The 18,328-nt window shown below is 40.9% G+C and overlaps 1 protein-coding gene across 1 annotated transcript in view; it reads left to right on the top strand.

Annotated features, from left to right (window-relative positions):
• ALDH1A2 (aldehyde dehydrogenase 1 family member A2) overlaps positions 1-18,328 on the top strand; it is a 235,675-nt gene that overhangs the window by 207,195 nt on the left and 10,152 nt on the right. The window contains exons 9-12 of the mRNA XM_086959367.1: positions 2,441-2,625; positions 4,313-4,477; positions 6,674-6,831; positions 14,388-14,462. Coding sequence (XP_086815493.1) covers positions 2,441-2,625; positions 4,313-4,477; positions 6,674-6,831; positions 14,388-14,462 — 583 coding nt within the window. The remainder of the gene's footprint in view (positions 1-2,440; positions 2,626-4,312; positions 4,478-6,673; positions 6,832-14,387; positions 14,463-18,328) is intronic.

Here is an 18,328-nt window from a genome sequence, read left to right as displayed (position 1 = left end):
GAAAAAGTTAACTTCAGGCGTCAAGCATTTATCCAAATGTCACTGTAGGGGACTATTAAAGTTGTTTGTCCCATTATGTGTTTAGAGCAGAATTACAGGGAAGGTTTCAAATAAGAGTTGTGCAGTCATACGGCCTGATCTGGAATCAGCACAACCTCACTAATAATATGTGTAATTGCTCCTAAATTTTGCACTTGAGAATGGATGGCTGCAAAGGCACAATAGTCAGTGCCGCAATGTGTAGTGTTTATTCCCTCAACACTGTATATTTGTAAATCTCCCATGAGAATACATGCATATAAATGACACTTATTGGGGTAGGCTTAAGACGTTTAGTATTCATATAAGCCAAATACCCCCGCCCCCCCCACCCGATTGTGAAAATCTGCCATGACACTTTTTATCCACTCACTTTTTTCCACCAGTAAGAAATTAGCAGGAACCCACAGAATTGTCATCCACTCATGCCATTATGAATGTCTATGAAATACTGGAGTCCGGTAGAAGCTGCTAGTCCAGAAAGGTGGCAGTCCAGTCCCATTGCCTGCACATGGAAAAGAGCAAACAGTAACTGGTGCCTGCTCTGCTGCTGCACATTCAAATAAGCAGCAACCGTTGAACATATCTCAGGCAGATTGAGGCATTACATCCCATATCACGTCATAAATTTGACTAACAATGGTATCACGCATCAAGGCCTCTTAGCTCAGTGTTTCATCCATAAGGAGAGGCATCTAGGCTCTAACATCAAGTTAGGCAGGATTTTGGAGCTCAACTGTTCCAAGACACACTTTGCATTTTTACACTATTTTTTACTTGCAATGGGGGAAGTTTTATAATAATTGTAGATGGAATTGTGGATCTGAAGCTTAACGTTTTTTAATTAACAGAATTGGGGTAATTTACGGTGGTGGTCAAAGGGAAGACCACACACAAGCTAGTCGGAGCCATGGCCAATATTTTGTTTTATTGTATTATTTTATGCTATATTGTGTTATGCTATGTTAGTTCTTTTTGGAGAGTACTCTTTCCACTATGCTTGCTTGATGTAATGCAAAAGCACAACCGACTGATAACTTAAAGAACAGGAATGTGTTAAGCATGTTAGGAATTAGATTCTGTGCAAGGAAGCTTCACATTTTCAGAACCTTCAAGGCCAAGGAGTTACCACCTAAGTGCACCTTGCTGGTTTAAGGAATCCTGGGCATAAGTCACTCCAAATATCACATCTCGACACTGCTAACAAAATGACAGCTTCCTCTCTATAAGCAAGGGCTTCCACCACAACTGATCTTGCTAGACTGGCAAATGCCTTAAACTCAATTCTTCTGTTTATTGTTTTTTTAGTTAAACCATTTGTTTATTGATTTTCAATTGCGATCATCCAAAAGAAATAGCAATCAACATTTGGTTTAGATCTAGAGAGTATAAGGTTTCCCCTTTGACTGGTATCATAGACAAAAATCTAAATTTAGGACAACAATCTTTAAAGTCACGATCTAGTCTCTAGTAAAGATGTTTCGACATCCCACAACATCTCTTGCACACAATATTTGTACCCTAGTATTTACAAGCTCCTCAGTAAGGTAACCATTGCGCTCCCAGCTCTTTCAAATTTCTTGGGCCACTCTCTTGTATACACGACTTTATGGCACAAGGAGACTAACTTTAGTCTTTCCCGACTTTCATATTTAATTACAGAAATGCTTGATAATGTTGCACAACAAGATAGTATGTTGGAATATACTGACACATTCACATTCTCTAGGACATACCTCATTACTTACGCTATCAAATTTTGCCAGTTTAGTCAGAGTATATTGGACTCTCCATGGAATCTTGTGTTGCAGTAGCCTAAATACTAAACGATTTGCCACTTCTTGAGCTAAGCCCAGAGTCTCATCCCCTTCTGGATCATCTAAGTGACCTAAATCAGTCTCTCATCTACCTCTAAGTCAATTCAGGTATTGTGGTGCATCATTTATCCTACATTCTAGGGGTAAGTACACTTTGTTGGATAACTTGTTAACATCTTAAGGACATGTATCAATTGGAGATACCAGTAGTATTCTATTAGTGACATCTCATATTCAGTTTGCATCTTGGCAAATCCAAAATACCCTTTTCAGCCCATTTGTCACCTAGTGTCGATATACCTAACTACGCCAGGATGAAAAACCATCATGGGTACCTAAATAAGGTGGCATGTTATGACACCATAACACTGTTTCTTTGGTATCAGCAGTTGAAAAGCATTGGCAAAGGAAGACAGATTGACTTTGTTAAAGCTTGTTTAGAGCGCTATATCTTTACCTGATATCAAGTGTTAGTTTCTGTAAATTGCGCTCCATCATAACATACACATCTATTCACATTGCATAAACCATGCTTTTTTTTTACCATGAAAAACTTCTGTGACCTCATTGCTTTAATTTTGCAGTGGACTATGCTGTGGAGCAAGCTCACCAAGGAGTTTTCTTCAACCAAGGCCAATGTTGCACTGCGGGGTCCAGGACATTTGTCGAGGAGACTATATATGATGAGTTTGTCAGACGAAGTGTTGAGCGAGCAAAGAGGCGAATAGTTGGAAGTCCTTTTGATCCATCCACCGAGCAAGGCCCACAAGTAAGAATATACTGCTAGAAAAGTGATTCTTTGAAATATTTTTCAAGAATATTATGGAAAATCAAGTATGCCAGTATGCAAACTGTTGCAATTATGTAATGATCCACAACTCATATAGCCTACTATGGTTAAATGGCAAAGCCAAGTAATGCAGTAATGTAGTGTGGCTCACTGGTTAGAGGCGGCAGACCCGAGAACAGAGGACGGCCCGGGACCAGGGTTCGATTCCCGACGCGGCAGGTTTCTGGACCAGGGTCAGCGGACTCGATAATTCTCTCGCCTCGGTGCCCACTCTGATCAGCGATCACACTCGGCAACTCTGGGCATTAGCTTGCCTCATCTGCACTAACAGCCCCACCAGACCGCCGGGGATGCCTGGTCTCACCCTGGAGATACCCATTAAGGGACCATCTCTCAGGGAAGCCAGGAAGGGTTTCGCAGCGGTCGAAGCGCGGAGATACTCCTCCGGGAGTCGATCCTAGCGCTATATAAACTTGCAATTAATTAATTAATGCATCCAAAGGTATTGGGTACTATAAACATCACAAGGTGAGGCTGTCTAAGTCTCATACAACAATTATAGTTGGCAGAAAAGTTTCCAATATCGAAGGTTAAAGGGCAGCTATTCAATTATGCAACTTTAAAAGATTCAACTCAGAATCTGCCTACTAGTGAAAAAGGGAAATTTACTGTCACAATTTCAGTGTCTTGATTAAAGAAAATCAAGATTTGCATTTTGTTTTAATTGCTAAATTAGGCTTATGGAATAAAAATCTGTAAAGTGGGTAGATTGTGCACAGATGTACGTTTAGGGTGTGTGTGAAAATTAACATACATTCCAAACGAATTGTTACACACACAAAATAACAGCAAAAAGATTGAAGTATGTATTCATGTATTCTTATGTGGTGGAAACCCTTCACATCTGCTAGAGATAAAGGTTTATAGATTTCCACAAATGAAAAAGTATTTGCATTGTGAAAGACAAATGAGAAATCTATGTGTAACTGTACATTTCCGCTAAACTTGAGGACTGACCTTCTGCAAACAATCACTAAGGGCTCTAATACGAGTCTGGTGGTGCCTGGACCGCCAGACTTCAGACTTGTGGGAGCGTAGTTGGACCGCATTTGCCCCGCCGCAGTCGCTAAGGAACTGATTATCACAGCTTGTCTGGAAATTTCTGTAAATAATGTAATATGAATACATTTGAAAAGATCATGCATGTAATTCAGTGACTCACAAAGTTGGTATTTTGTTACAATCTACCATTTAAGTCTCGCATTAGATTAGAACATACTGCCACAACTTAAAAAAAACCAAAACAATTCCTTTCTGGTGCTCTTTTACAATTCAGCACCTGATTGAAAATAAAACCCAAAACCTACTACTAGTTGCATGCCCTTCCACAACTCTTCATGCAGTTATCAAAGGTACACGTTACTCTTCAGCATGTAGTTTATATAACGCCCAGTACAGTTCAATTTAGTATACACCACTTTTTATTTACACACATGAGGAACCAGTTACTTGAGTAATTACCAAATGTGGAAACATTTATATCTAATCTGGTGTTGCTATGAGAAGAGAAACATTTTAAATGGTCTGTATATTCTATGAATTCGATATGCTTCTTACAAATTTTTTAATATAGAAATATATTTTATCTTTTTCTTCATGATCACAGACTGATAAAAAACAGTACAACAAGATTCTGGAACTTATTCAAAGTGGTGTCACAGAAGGAGCAAAACTAGAATGTGGTGGCAAGGGACTGGGAAGAAAAGGATTGTTTGTCGAACCAACAGTATTTTCCAATGTAACAGATGATATGAGGATTGCAAAGGAAGAGGTAAGGAACTGTCCTGTGAAGCCACAACTACAAATGTCTTATAGCTGTGTTACCTTAACCAATATGAAAATCACTAGCTAAGACCTATAGAGAACAAGTTAAGAAAGCAATTCTGTAATTCCTACCGAAAACATGAGTTAAATTGTTGCGAGTTCAATAAACCAGGGACTGGTCATTGTGCAGTATTTTTCAAGATGAGAATTCTCATTTAATTAATAAAGCATAAGAGGGCACTACATAAACTGTAGAAGATATTCTTAAATGTAGGTCTCCATTGATGATGCAATTGACCGAATTTAACGAAAAAACAACATAGAAGGGTGGAGGCCTGGGAAATTGCACTGCAACATAGAAAAGATGAGTGAAAGGAGGCTGAAGAATATCATATTTGTCTTCATTATTTCGTTTAATTTACAACCTTATTTAAGATAAACTGAGAAGTAGATGAGTGTCTATTCTTTCTGGACGTACACATTGAAGTGGGGTACACCTTATTACACATCTAATGGAAATGAGACTGTCAAGCCTTTTATAACATTGTGGGCCTGATTCCCTCGGTAAACTTGTGTACATGTAACTTTTTTTTGGTATTCACAGCCTCCAATTTAATAGTACACTTACAACTACAGAGACTGAACAATTGGGGTTGAGAACGCCGCACATAAAAACATAGGTGTTTCCTATATTTTTGTGTGCAGAGGATTCCACCCGACTGCGGAGTCTCTACAGTCGTAAACTTACTATCATATCAGAAGCTAAGTGCCATCTAGGTGAACTAATAATCCTTGAAGTAGTTTAAAATTGAAAACAAAGAGAGTTTAAAGTTTAAACTCAAAACAAATATTCAAAACAATAGACACAAAACAAATGTTGTTTGTGGTGTTCAGATAAACAGCAGTTATAATCCAGGATGGTAGATTGCTTGGTTGGTGAAATATTTCATCAACAAGAGGAATTTCAAAGTCAAAGATTGCCTAATTCCAAATCGGTCAAGTTAATGATCAGAAGTAATTTATAATTTTCTTTTATATTTTGAAGCTTTCTTATTGCCAGTGTCTACCCACAAGTGTGGCATGAGTTATAAATCAATATATCAGGAACAGGAGAAGAGAACAACCCAGTTATACGATATTAGGATTAGGAACTGCACAAACAGTTAAGTAGTTGGGATTGTAGTCACCCAATGGGTGTTGAAGTGAAATGAAAATAGATTATGGTCAGGTGTAGCCAGATTATTTTTGGAACATTGTTCCATACCATGAGCACAAAGCGTGAGAACACTTATTTAGAGGTTAAAACCATCACATTTATAGTAACATAAGCTACTTGAAAGGTTAGGTGCTTTAGGGCTGAATCTCAGCCTAAAGCCTACTCGATGGGAACTAAACGGACTAGATTTATCAATATATGAATACAGTTGGAGTTTCCTGTTGTTTCTATTAGTTTTCCAGGAAAATTAGTTTGGAAACACTTATTGCACATGCCTTGCTGTTTGTTAACACATCTACACGTTCATCCATATTCTACTTAAGCTAGTAAAATCATGTATCTTGATGATAGAAGTCCATCATTGGTGGCTAATTCTTAAACTGGATTTGTGTGACCAAATTGTTCTCTATATCACAGTGATATTTAAAGAATATTTTGCTACATGACCCAGAATGAACCCTCTGGGAATAGGCTAGAAAATGACGCACATTGTGAGCTATTATAGAATTTTAAAGAGTAAATTTGGACTGCAGACATTTTTTCTTCAACATTCAACTCTTAGAAGGTTTGTCGTTCTTTTTTTTATTTCAAAGCTAAGAAACATTGTCAAGTTCACAAGTAGACTGGATTTTATATAACATTTTCATGTAATAACAGTAGGTAAACTTTGACAACAACACACCATTGAATGTATATTGCACGGAAGCAGTCCAATGTTTATTTATTCATTTGATTCATTTGGCAGAGCACAATAAAGAATTTTAGAAACAAATGCTGTACATAGTAATATTATAGAGAATCAGTACTCTTAAGTGGATACATAGAGAAAGTAATTGTAGATTAGGTGGATTGTAGAAGTTGAATAATAAAATGACAACATAAACATTTATCATAGATGCTTATATACAGAACGAATTATTGTTAATACATTTGTGCTAGAATAAGATCCTTGTTAAGTTAAAAATTGCATTCATTTTTTGTGTGTAGATTTTTGGACCTGTCCAACAGATACTGCGTTTTAAAACCATGGATGAAGTGATAGAGCGAGCAAACAACTCTGAGTTTGGACTGGTAGCTGCTGTTTTTACAAATGACATCAGCAAAGCCCTGACGGTCTCCTCTGCAATGCAAGCAGGCACAGTGTGGTAAGGCTCCTTTGGATATCATTTTGAATTGTGCTTAGCATTGCATGCAGTATTTAAGGGTGATAGGTTGAAGGAGGACATGTGCTGGTGGACAGAGCGGCAAATCTTCTGATACTTCCACATGAAAGAGGAATTTAGAGATGAAATGTGGGTTCACATGCTACCTCTAGCTAATCCAAGCTAGGGTTCAAATGCTAACTCAGAAGGTAACTGCCTAAGCAAGCTGGTGCGGCAGTTTCAGCAACTAATCATTAATCAACATTTACCCCTACATGTTTCCATACAAATACTGCAGTTGAAAGGTGGAATTGAAAGTTCTTAACAGCATTGTAAGAGTGATCAGAGACTTTGTATCATGATGTTACATAGATTACATGGTCCCCTCCCCACATCTCAAAGTTGGGATGTTTGTCATTGTCAGAAGTACATTTCACATCCTTTAGGGCTACTTGTCTCTGGGTACTGTGGCTTGTATCTATCAGTATCTGATGTCTCTGTTACAAAAAGGCAAATAAAAATAGATTATGTCAACAATTAAGTTAGAGCCATAAGCAATGAAGCATGAATGTTACAGCTCTTCTTTTAACCCCTTCCAGGCTGATGACGAGCTGGGCTCGTCATGGCGTAGCCTCCTCGCACGCTGATGACGAGCCCAGCTCGTCAGGTAAAGTGCGATTTAAAAAATCTCAGCGTGCGAGCGGAATTCCGCTAGCGCGCATGAGGTTAAGTGGGGTGAAATTGTCATCAGGAAAAGGATGATTCACATCCTTCTCCCCTTTAGTTCAGTAGTCACAGGCATTTAGTATCAATGTCTTGCTGATATTTACTTAATCACACTAATTTTGAGTGATTACCTTTGCAAAATATTTCACAGGCATATAGTATCCATGTCTAACTGGCATTTACTTAATCACAGCAATTTTGAATGATTACCTTTGCAAAATATTTAATCTGTTAACCATTGACCAGGCATTGCTTACGTGAAACCCTCTATAATCTCTGTCATCACTGAAAAAACAACAGTATTTATTAAAACGTGATAGAAATACTTGAGCTTGCACTTTGAAATACTTTTAATAGGGGTTTAAGAATAATTTAACTTTAAATTATTTATGCTTGGCTTTATCTTTCAAAACGGGTATAATTGAAACATATATCAATTAGTGTGGCCCTGATTGAACAGGGCAAACACAAGGAGATGATGGACGGAGAGCTGAAGCTTTTCAGACAATTACCCCCAGTCACAGATCTGGGTCATCATTCTTTAGCTCACTTCACTTCACTTCACCATCTCAGTTCAAACCCAGTTTTATGCAAATCAGTCTTGACCCTGTGCCTCATGGGAACAGTCCAGCCCGAACTGTCAAGCCAGGTCTTCCCTGAAACGGAAACAAGCATCCTGGGACCGGTTTCTGGGTAAGACCCTTCATCAGCCAGGCTAGCTTGAATCCAGTGGCAAAGTGAGCAAGGGACCCACGTCTGGGCATTCTCTGCCAACCTAGGGCGAACAAAGCAAACACAAGGAGATGAGAGACGAAAAGCTGAAACTTTTCAGACACTCACCCCCAGTCACAGATTTGGGTTGAGTCCATCATCATTCTTTAGCTCGCTTTAGCACCTCAGTTCAGACCCAGCTATATGCAAATCATTCTTGACCCTGTGCCTCACGGGAACAGTTCAGCCCAAACTGGCAAGCCAGGTAATCCCTGAACTGGAAACAAGCATCCTGGGACCGGTTTCTGGGTAACACCCTTCATCAGCCAGGCTAGCTTGAATCTAGGTGCGGACGAAAAGTCTCAGTTCGTTGGTTACTGGGATCTCAACCTGCTTTCAAGCAACTGCTATGGAGTGAAGGTCAGGTACAGAAAGTGTGTCAGCCCAATGAAATATTTTTACCTTCCGGCTTAGCCTGTTTCTAGAGACAATGACCTACCGATGGGAGAGATCTAAGCTTGAAGATGGCAAAAGTCTGTCAAATTTAGATAAGTTATCTTCGAGCTCCTGCTGAAGATGATGATTGTGTCACCAACAGCACCAAGCTGGACTTTCTGTTTTTTGTGGCTCTTGAGCAGGCAAACAAGAGGTCAATCACCAGACCCTTGGACAGCAGTCCATTCCCTCAGGGTGAGCAGGAGTCCGGAGTCCTTCAGTCCTTGACTTTCAGTAGGGTTTCTTTCTTCAGGTGTTGTCTTCGCTGTTCCAGGATTGTTCTGAGAAGGTGGTGGTGAGGTACCAGCCTTATCCTCTGTGCGTCTAAACGACTAGATATATTATATTCCTCATCCAATCCTGACATATTTATGCTGAAATCTCATATGACCTGAATCAATTAAAATCTGTGTGCAAAACATATAAAAAATATAGCTTTATTTGATATAATCTGTCCAGAGTTTTTGTCACAGAGTTCATATACTTTAAAAAGCTGCTTATTAACGCCTTAACCGCAGCGGTCTTTCCACAGCGGTGCAGGAGTTCTTAAGGGTGGGCGGGGCTGTGTAAGTCGTTGGCCGACGGCAGCACTGGGGAGATAGTGCTCCCGTCGGCCAACGGCCGACGGCAGCGCGGAAGGGTTTAATATGCCCTCTGAGTCTTTAAAGCAGATGGTAGCTGCAGCTTTGCAAGTCCGAATCTTTAAGAGGCGAAGCGCTGGTGCAAGTTTAAAAAGAACGGCAGCAGCATATAACATGAGTTAGCTGTTCATTTTCCAACTTTACATAATCGGGAACAAGTATCCTTTCTTTCATGCTTCCACGGTTGTGTTGTTTCTCCTATATCACATAATCCAAAGCAAGGCCTAGGCATCAGACTTTTAATTCTCATTAGACGGCATGTTAATGATGAAGGTGGATGTTATTAGTCTTGTAGCTTTCCATGACCAGAGGGCTGTCAGCCTTGTTATTAGAGGTCTTAGAACCATGTTTCAGTGATTTGACTCTGATGTATTTTCTCAAGATTGTTGTGAAATTTAAATAAGAAAGATTCTGTTCCCACGGTGAATCCATGCTTAGCACCTGTAGTACTGAGCTAATAGTGATGTGCCAGGGTGTATTGTTCAAGTAAGCTGACAAATGAAATTCCTTGCTATGGACGCCTTTAAAAGAATTTTCATTCTCACGTTTTCATTTCTACCAGAACCTTAGTATAATTTCACTTGATATCATAGACTGGTTGATTAGTGTAAGTTCCATATAAATTTGATCATGTCTTTCCAATTTAGATAGTCAAAAAAACACTCCATATAACTTGCTTCAAGACTCATTTAGCCAGATGTGAAATCGGCCTAGAAATGTTTCCAATCTATAGATTGATGCTGAAAGAAATTTCGCCTTAATTTGTTACGAGTAGTAAAATAGATAGCCCATATTTTTTTATGAATAGTTTATAAAGGAAAGCTTCGATGATGCAACTTCGTGTTCCAAAGCTTGAAAACGCATTTTAATGTGCCTTTTGCTTTGCCCTCCACCCCAAAGTATTGAAATAATTGTGCACTCTGAATAGATTTTCTGTCTAAAGTCTAGTTGTGTCTGGTACTAAACTGCAGTGTTTTGGTCTTTTCAAAATTTACTTTGAGTAGTATACGCTGTTATTTTTTAATGTATGTTGCAGCCTGATACTAGTAAGGTCTAGAACTGCTGTACCATCAGCAAATTACATTATAAGCATTTTGTGCCCATTAAGTTGGGGGGAGGGGCAAGTCCTGAAATTGCTTAATGCTTGATTAATATCTGCCACATGTAAATGAAATAAAAGGGGATCCAATAAGCATTCTTACTTTGTAGATTTGTATTTTATCAGTTAATGACTGATTGTCACCCAGTAGAATGTGTCTATTTTCTTTTCCAAACCCAGCACATCTTTTAAAAAAAATCCCAAAGACAAAAATACAAACTTTTGTTACCCATTCTTCCATCAGATGGGGCTCTGGCTCTGCCTCTGCCTAAACAAATACCCAAATTGGATGAGATACCTTTCTTCTATTAGCACCAATAACTCGTTTTTGCCCCCTGCTGGACAAGATCATGACAGTCTACCATTTAGAAGGTTGCTGGGAATGAATGAGAGCAGATACTTTCAGTCTCATTTGGCATCTCCAAATCAGAGGAGTTAGTGTGAAGGCTGTCCTTTGCTCTTCCAACTTTCCCTGCCCCCCTCCCAGATGCCCTTACCCTAGTAAGTGGTCAGTTGTTGACAGCAGCGACTTGCTGTAGGGGGCGCTCTAACCTAAGGCATAGTATAATTTACTATTCCAACACCTTTCCTACTTTTGCGCACGCTGGAGTTGAAATACTAAATTATACTATTCCTATATCCAGCGCGCCTCCTACAGCAACTCGATCTAATGACATGCTATGTAAAGGTATCGCGTTCTAACAACGCGGTCATTGTAACAACCGCTTTGTAATAGAACGCGATGTAATAGCATGCGTAGTAACATGCTATATTTAAAATAAACAAGTATTGGATGGATTCATTGAATTGTTCTTAGCCACTGGCAATTACTTACTCTGAATCACAGTCCAGTCCATCATTTTATTATCTTGCTATGCAGTCTCAGACAGCAACTAGCCTTATGCAAACCCCACACCGTCAACAGCATCAGCCTGCTCACACCTACAAACACAGAACCCGAATACCTGCTCACCCACTGGGGCTCTCTCACAACTCAAGCCTTAATCGATATCCTGAGCTCTGCGCATTCGAAAGCACGCACGGACCCCTGTCCAACACCTCTTCATCCTTGGGAGATAGACTTGGTAACAACCTTAAAGAAGTCCTAAACACCTCCCTCCCCTTGGTTTCCTTCCCTGAGGACTGGAAACATGCAGAAGTGAACCCCCTCCTGAAGAAACTATCTGCTGACTTAGCTGAATGGAAGACCTAATGACCCATCTCCCTTCACCCCTTTCCAGCGAAAGGTCTCAAGAAGGCAATCAACCAGCAACTCACCGATCACCTGGAACACAACAACCTCCTTGACCCCTCTCAATCCGGATTCTGAGTCAACCACAGCAGTGAGACAGCCTGGATCGCAACCACGAACAACATCAGGGCCCTCTTGGACCTTGACGAAATGGCAGCCTTCATCCTCCCTGACCTATCAGCTACCTTGAACACTGTCTCCCATCATATCCTGATCAACAGACTCCCCTACATCGGAATCCAGGGAGACACCCTCAAATGGATTGCCTCATACCTCACCGGAAGAACCCAGAGAATTCGCCTCCCACCATTCACCCAAGAAAGATAATTTATGGCATTCACCAAGGCTCATCCCTCAGTGCCACTCTCTTCAATGCATATAGGACCCCACTGGCCATCTACATCAGATCACACTGACTCAACATAATTTCCTATGCGATGACACCTAGCTCATCCGCTGGCTGTCAAAAGACCCCTCCGCCACCAGAACCAACTTACACAGATGTTCGATGAAAGTTGCTCACTGGATGAAGGACAACTGCCTCAAGCTGGAAACAGACAAGAGAGAAGTTCTCATCTTTAGGAACAACATCTGGCCATGGAACAATGCATGGTGGCCTGTGGAATTCGACCAACTCCACAACCAGACAGACCATGCCCGCAACATTGGCATCATCTTGGACAACAAGCTGCCCATGCAGCAACAGGTAAACGCTGTCTCATTCGCCTGCTTCTCTACGCATGCTCCACAAGATCGACACCAGAAGTACCATCATGCAGGCCCTCATCACCAGCAGGCTAGACTACAGGAACACACTCTATGTAGGAATCACTGTACGGCCTCCTGAACAGATTGCAAACAATGCATAACTCAGCAGCAAGACTCATCCTCGACCTCCCCAGACAGATTCACAGCATACCCCAACTGGCTCCTGATCTGGAAGAGATGCTAGTTAAAGATAATAACCCACACATACAAAGCCCTGCAAAACAAGACTAACATACATCAATAATTGCCCTACCTTCCACCACCTGACCAGACACCTAAGATTTTCCTCGCAGATGCCCCCTAGATCCATCCAGCTAACAGCGGAGGACGCTCCTTCTCACATCTGGCGGCCAAAACCTGGAACAACCTCCCGCTGCACCCCAGGACTGCCTCAGTATTCCAGCAATTCAGGAGAGAACGTAAGACCTGGTTGTTCAAATGAACTGATCACTGCTCAGCAACTAGCAACCCCAGTACCTTGATACCCTTGCGGGTGACTTGCTGGGCTATATAATTGACTTATTGATTTATGCAGACCAGCTTGGTCCTTCTGCAGTGGGTCTGGTCCATCCATGACTTCGAGACCTGGTCCCCTGTCAACAAGATGTGGAGTCCGTTTGGTCCAGGCTGCAAGAACACCCAGCCACACTCTGAGGGCAGATTCCTTAAGACAACTGCCTTCTTGACAAAGTCCCTGCAGTGCTTTTAAACTGCAGCCAGCTAAATCATTCTGGTGGTCTAGGCAGCGATATAGGTTTGCTATATATGAGGCTGGTGTAAATACACACTGTAGCACACATATGACACTTACATTTCACATCACTTGGCAATTTCGGCTCTAGCTACCATGTCCTTACAGGAAAGTTGCTTTTCAAAGGCTCCTATGTGAGCCTTAGAAAGGCAGTGCTGTGGGACCGTGATGGACTGTGATGTTCAAGGTGTGCTGGAACACGGAGTGCATACGGACAGGGGGGCACACCATGTGCCCGCCTGCATGCATCCCCTGGCCCAGAGGCAAGTTTCCCTAACTGCCACAGTTTTCATGGCGGGCTCACCACCATGAAAACTGTAGCAATGATAAAACTCATAATATGCTTGGCGATGTTGCAGTGGCACAGCCAGCCTTTTGCTGGCCTTAGACAACTGCAAGACCACCAGGGACGGCGGATCCTTGGAGGTAGAAGAGGTCCTATGATGGTCCAACTGCCCAATTCATGATACAGTGGTCGGACTTCTGGTGCGGCTACTTCCGCACCAGAAGTCCGACCGCTGTATTAACCCCTTCACTGCGGGGCTAATTTCCCCACGGTGCGGGGGGAGGGGGGCCGTGCACGGCGCCGCTGTGCTCATGACGAGCCCAGGCTCGTCATGCAGCACGGTGCCCGTGTGCTCATGACGAGCCTGGGCTCGTCATGAACCCGCCCGCGCAATGGAACGCTCAGCACAGCGGGGAAATTAGCCCCGCGTGTGAGCGTTCCACGGCTCATGACGAGCCCAGGCTCGTCATGAGCACACGAGCGCCGTGCTGCATGACGAGCCTGGGCTCGTCATGAGCACTGAAGGGGTTAAGTATGTTTGGAACTCGTAATCAGGCCCTACATCTGGAGTGACAATGCAGAAAATGGGCTTTGGTGAAGACCCAATCACCGTTACATATTGAAATTTGTCAAGTTCACCATTCTGTAAAGCAAAGACTTTTCCAAATTCTCACAATAATTGATGTTTGAAATAATTAGGATTTTAAATATGCTGCATCGCGTATTTGAAAATATGTAAAAACTTTCTTCTTGGTTAGGTTCGAAGAAGAGATTTTGTTTTGCTACCTCTCTGAATTCCTTGTGACTGATTGCTGTTTTCTTCTTTCCAGGATTAATTGTTACAATGCATTGAATGCCCAAAGCCCTTTTGGAGGGTTTAAGATGTCTGGTAATGGGAGAGAGATGTAAGTAACATCCCAGCGTTCTAAGCTTACATGATGAAAAATCTTTTATTGCTTCATTTTCCTTAGTTTTTCTGATTTTTAGCAAATACACATCCTGATCAAATAACACAAAAGTCTTTGAAGTTCTGTCATGCTTTTCATATAATTATTTAATAATAGCTGAAAGAGGGGATATTCTTGATAGAAATTGCAAGGCCTATATGATAAGCTAATATTATTTTAGCCTTTGATGCACTATTGACAGAAACTTCAAGTTTGAAATGTATATTTCCCATGTAATTTCCATATTTTCTATACACTCCGTTGTAAATAATATTCTGTAGGGGCCATAAAGCACGAATTGATCGTTCAACAAATAATTAAATGCGAAATCACTACATTTAAAAAAAAAATGAAACACATTCAAATGCTTAACTACATTACAGAAGATTTGGGTTACTGCCAATCCCACAACAATAATGACAACAATCAAATAATGGTAATAATTCACATATATGGAATTTTAACCCAAAAGCTTTCACCATTAGGCTTGTATAATGTCACAGATTCCGTGCCTTTAAAACACAAACCTGTAGGATGAGTGTTTGTCCTTGTAAACCTGACGTTATTTTGCAGCATTCAGCTTTTGTGCCCGTTGATGTACATCATTCTGTGAAAATGTGTCAAAAATTGCAAAATTTTTATATTATTGTATGCACTCCTAACTCATCATTTAGTCTGCGTTTATATACAATTCTACTGTGTCTGCTGTATATATTCTTTCACATGTGTTTCCCTTCCATGGATGCTAAATCGGACATATTTTATGAAAATCATTAAAATGTTGGCTGTGATTACTTTTATCTAGCAAAAATATGTGAGAACCAAAAGGAATCCAATTAGGAAAAGCATTTGTTGGGCACTGAGGTATTCGGTTACTGGGGAAGCCAGCCGTGGCTCATGCAGGTAAGAGCGGGAGGGCGGTGGGGCCTGGCGGGGGGAATTTCTACAGACGAGGACAAGGGAAAATTAAATAAACAATACATTTTTCTTCATGGTCGTCTTGTCGAAATCCTCCCTCACTTTGCCCCACTGCCCCACCGCTCTTACCTGCATGAGCTGCTGCTGGCGGAAACAAGCAAATCTTGACAGCCCTCTCCCTCTGAGAGTCTGGCCTTGCCAGCATACCTGGGATCAGGGCACAAGTCTTAAAAAAAGTAGTGGGGGGACGTTGACGTCACTACAGGAAGGTACATCACGAAAGGTGGCTTGCACCATCAGACTCATTGCCTCCCCTCGCTCACCCCTTAGATGCGATTGCATCGGAGAAGCCAGCGCGTGAGCAGCATTCTGAATTAGCTCCGATCTCTCCCCAGAGAGGCCAAAGAGTGAATGTGTGGATCGATTTGCTCCAGCAATCGAGCTCCTGGTAAAATATGTGGAGGGACGCCGTCCACCCGCGTGGTACCGTGACGCGAGCCCTGCCTGGGATCCATTTTTCAATCTTTTCAATCCATATCTGACACCTAAGAATCCTTGCCCAGTACAGCCGAGTGAAACAATCAAACTGATTGGTGCTTATTATTTACTAAAAATCTGTTATGCAGTCAAGGTTTTAGGTAACATCTGATTTAATGAATCCAGAACTAAACCTCTAGACCTGTCTTAGTGTATTACAGTAACACAAATATCCTGAATATCCTCATTAATTAATAAGAATAATATAAATAACTTTTTTGTTATTAGGAAATTATAATCTTGTGTCTCGGCAGTTTAGACATAAGCTAAGTCGGGCATTTTTAAATTGATTATATATTACTCTTTCAAATAGTTACAGTTTCTTGCTGTATGCAGATTTGTCTGTTATAAACACCGTTGATGATATTTAGGAAGTACTGTGGAACTAATCTAAATTAAAAAAAAGAAAATAAATGTACGATCAGTTTTTGTTTTCCTCCTGCAGAGAAAATCACCTGGTAAAAATATTAAAATTCATTATGCTTTTTTTTTTACTAATGGAGTAATTGATTGTAAATGAGTAATCTATTGTGGCAATGGTGATTATAGTGTATTAGGGATGTGTAACAGCCCTAAATTAGACTAGGGACGTAGTTGATTAAATCCTGTCAAACTATGCTACTTTTGATTCTAGGCAAATCACTTAATAACCCTGTGCATTTAAAATATAGATGTGACCTTGTGTAATGTGAAGTATTAATGTCAAAGCTTCTTCACATGAATACGCTTTTTTAAAAAGACCTTGCCATATATTAAATGAAGTGACTTGCAAAGCAAACATTTTCAGTGCTCGTCTAATGCACGGGCTCTACGATCCAAGCCGGACCCTTGGCTCGGCTCGGCTCTCCCTGTCAATTTATAGGTTCACCCTCCTTTAATTGTGATCCCTGCAAACAGGTGTTCAGAAGTTTATGGGCCACTTGTAATCAAGCCCCTAGTATTACTCTAATCCTGTCTTTATGACAGAGTAGGAGAGATTTAGGCAATCTAGCATTATTATTGTGTACATTCAGGAACAGCGACATATCACTGGAGAAAATGTTAAAGCAGGTAATGTTGTGATTGAAATGGCATTGTTATACAGCCAATGGCTTTAACATTTCAAAAGAACAGCGTTCACACTCGAGTCTCACGTGGCTATTGTGCCAGTCTGGAAACTGCCTGAAGCTTTGACCAATGTGGGCTAATTAGATATTTGATAATAGTATCTCCGTGCACTCACTCTTTGATTGAGGTTCAATTGGTTCGAGCGCGTTGCCTTGTCGCACTATGCCTGGTAGTGCCTTAAATCATATAAGCAAACTGTGATAAGGAAATCACTGTAAGGCGCGCAATTTCACATGAAACTGGTGGGTTTCTTCAAATGTTATTCTCATAAATCCAAACTGAAACTTCTTTTAAAGCTTGATTCAGAATTTATTTCATTCCAATGTAGCATTAATTTCAAGAATTCATTTTTTCACGAAATCAAACATCATTCCATCTTCACATTACTCGTTACTTGCCCAATGCATTTCGGGTTAGTGGGAGTAACCCTTCGTCAGGGGCCTAAAAAATGAAAACATACAAGACCTTAACTTTCAGAAAAAAGAGCCATGGGGTCAAGATGACCAATCATATACATAACATGGGTACTGCGGTTATACATAATAAAGCATGAATACTGAGGTTATACATAATAAAGCGTTTGTCAAAACAGTTTGTTAAGCATGTCACAAACGAAGATGAATCTGACTAGCTGGTATCGTACAAAATAGCAGTGAAACTACAAACAAGTAACTGGCAAGCTGCCAGTAGTGTGTACTCAGGTCGAAAATCCGGGCGCTTAAAATAATAAGGAAAAGGATGAGAACCTAAGGAGAGGGACCAACTTTGACCAAAACCGGAGAGCTTACCGCAATGGTAACGAGTAGTCGTCGCGCAGTTCCGAACGCGGAACCGATCCTGATGGATGGAGAGCCAATGGGAAGCCTAGATATAGCTAAATCCAAGGGTCACGTGATACGGGTCCCGAAAACAAAAGCGGGATATAAATATGCACTGCGATGTGGAAAATTATCAAACCGGGTGAAAAGACACCCGAGAATAGAATAGATAACTAATTATTACGGAGCTTAACAAAAATAGGAGTTTACGAAATGCGCTGAAAAGCGTGGCGATTAAGCGTGATGTGATAGGTCCGCTAAGGTCACGTGTTGCGCCGTGAAAAAGTAAACAAAGGCTCATCAACGTCAAAGCGTGGAGGAACATCAATGAACAACCTACATTTCTGTAACAAAGCTATGTACACAATCTCATGCATAATTAGGCTGTGGCAAACGTAAATGGCAACATGAATAAAATTGAAACACAATGCTGTGCTGGGTAAC

This window comes from Lissotriton vulgaris, chromosome 2_2 (assembly GCF_964263255.1).
Source record: "Lissotriton vulgaris chromosome 2_2, aLisVul1.2, whole genome shotgun sequence".
Lineage (NCBI taxonomy): Eukaryota > Metazoa > Chordata > Amphibia > Caudata > Salamandridae > Lissotriton > Lissotriton vulgaris.
This window is presented reverse-complemented; position numbering and strand designations above follow the sequence as displayed.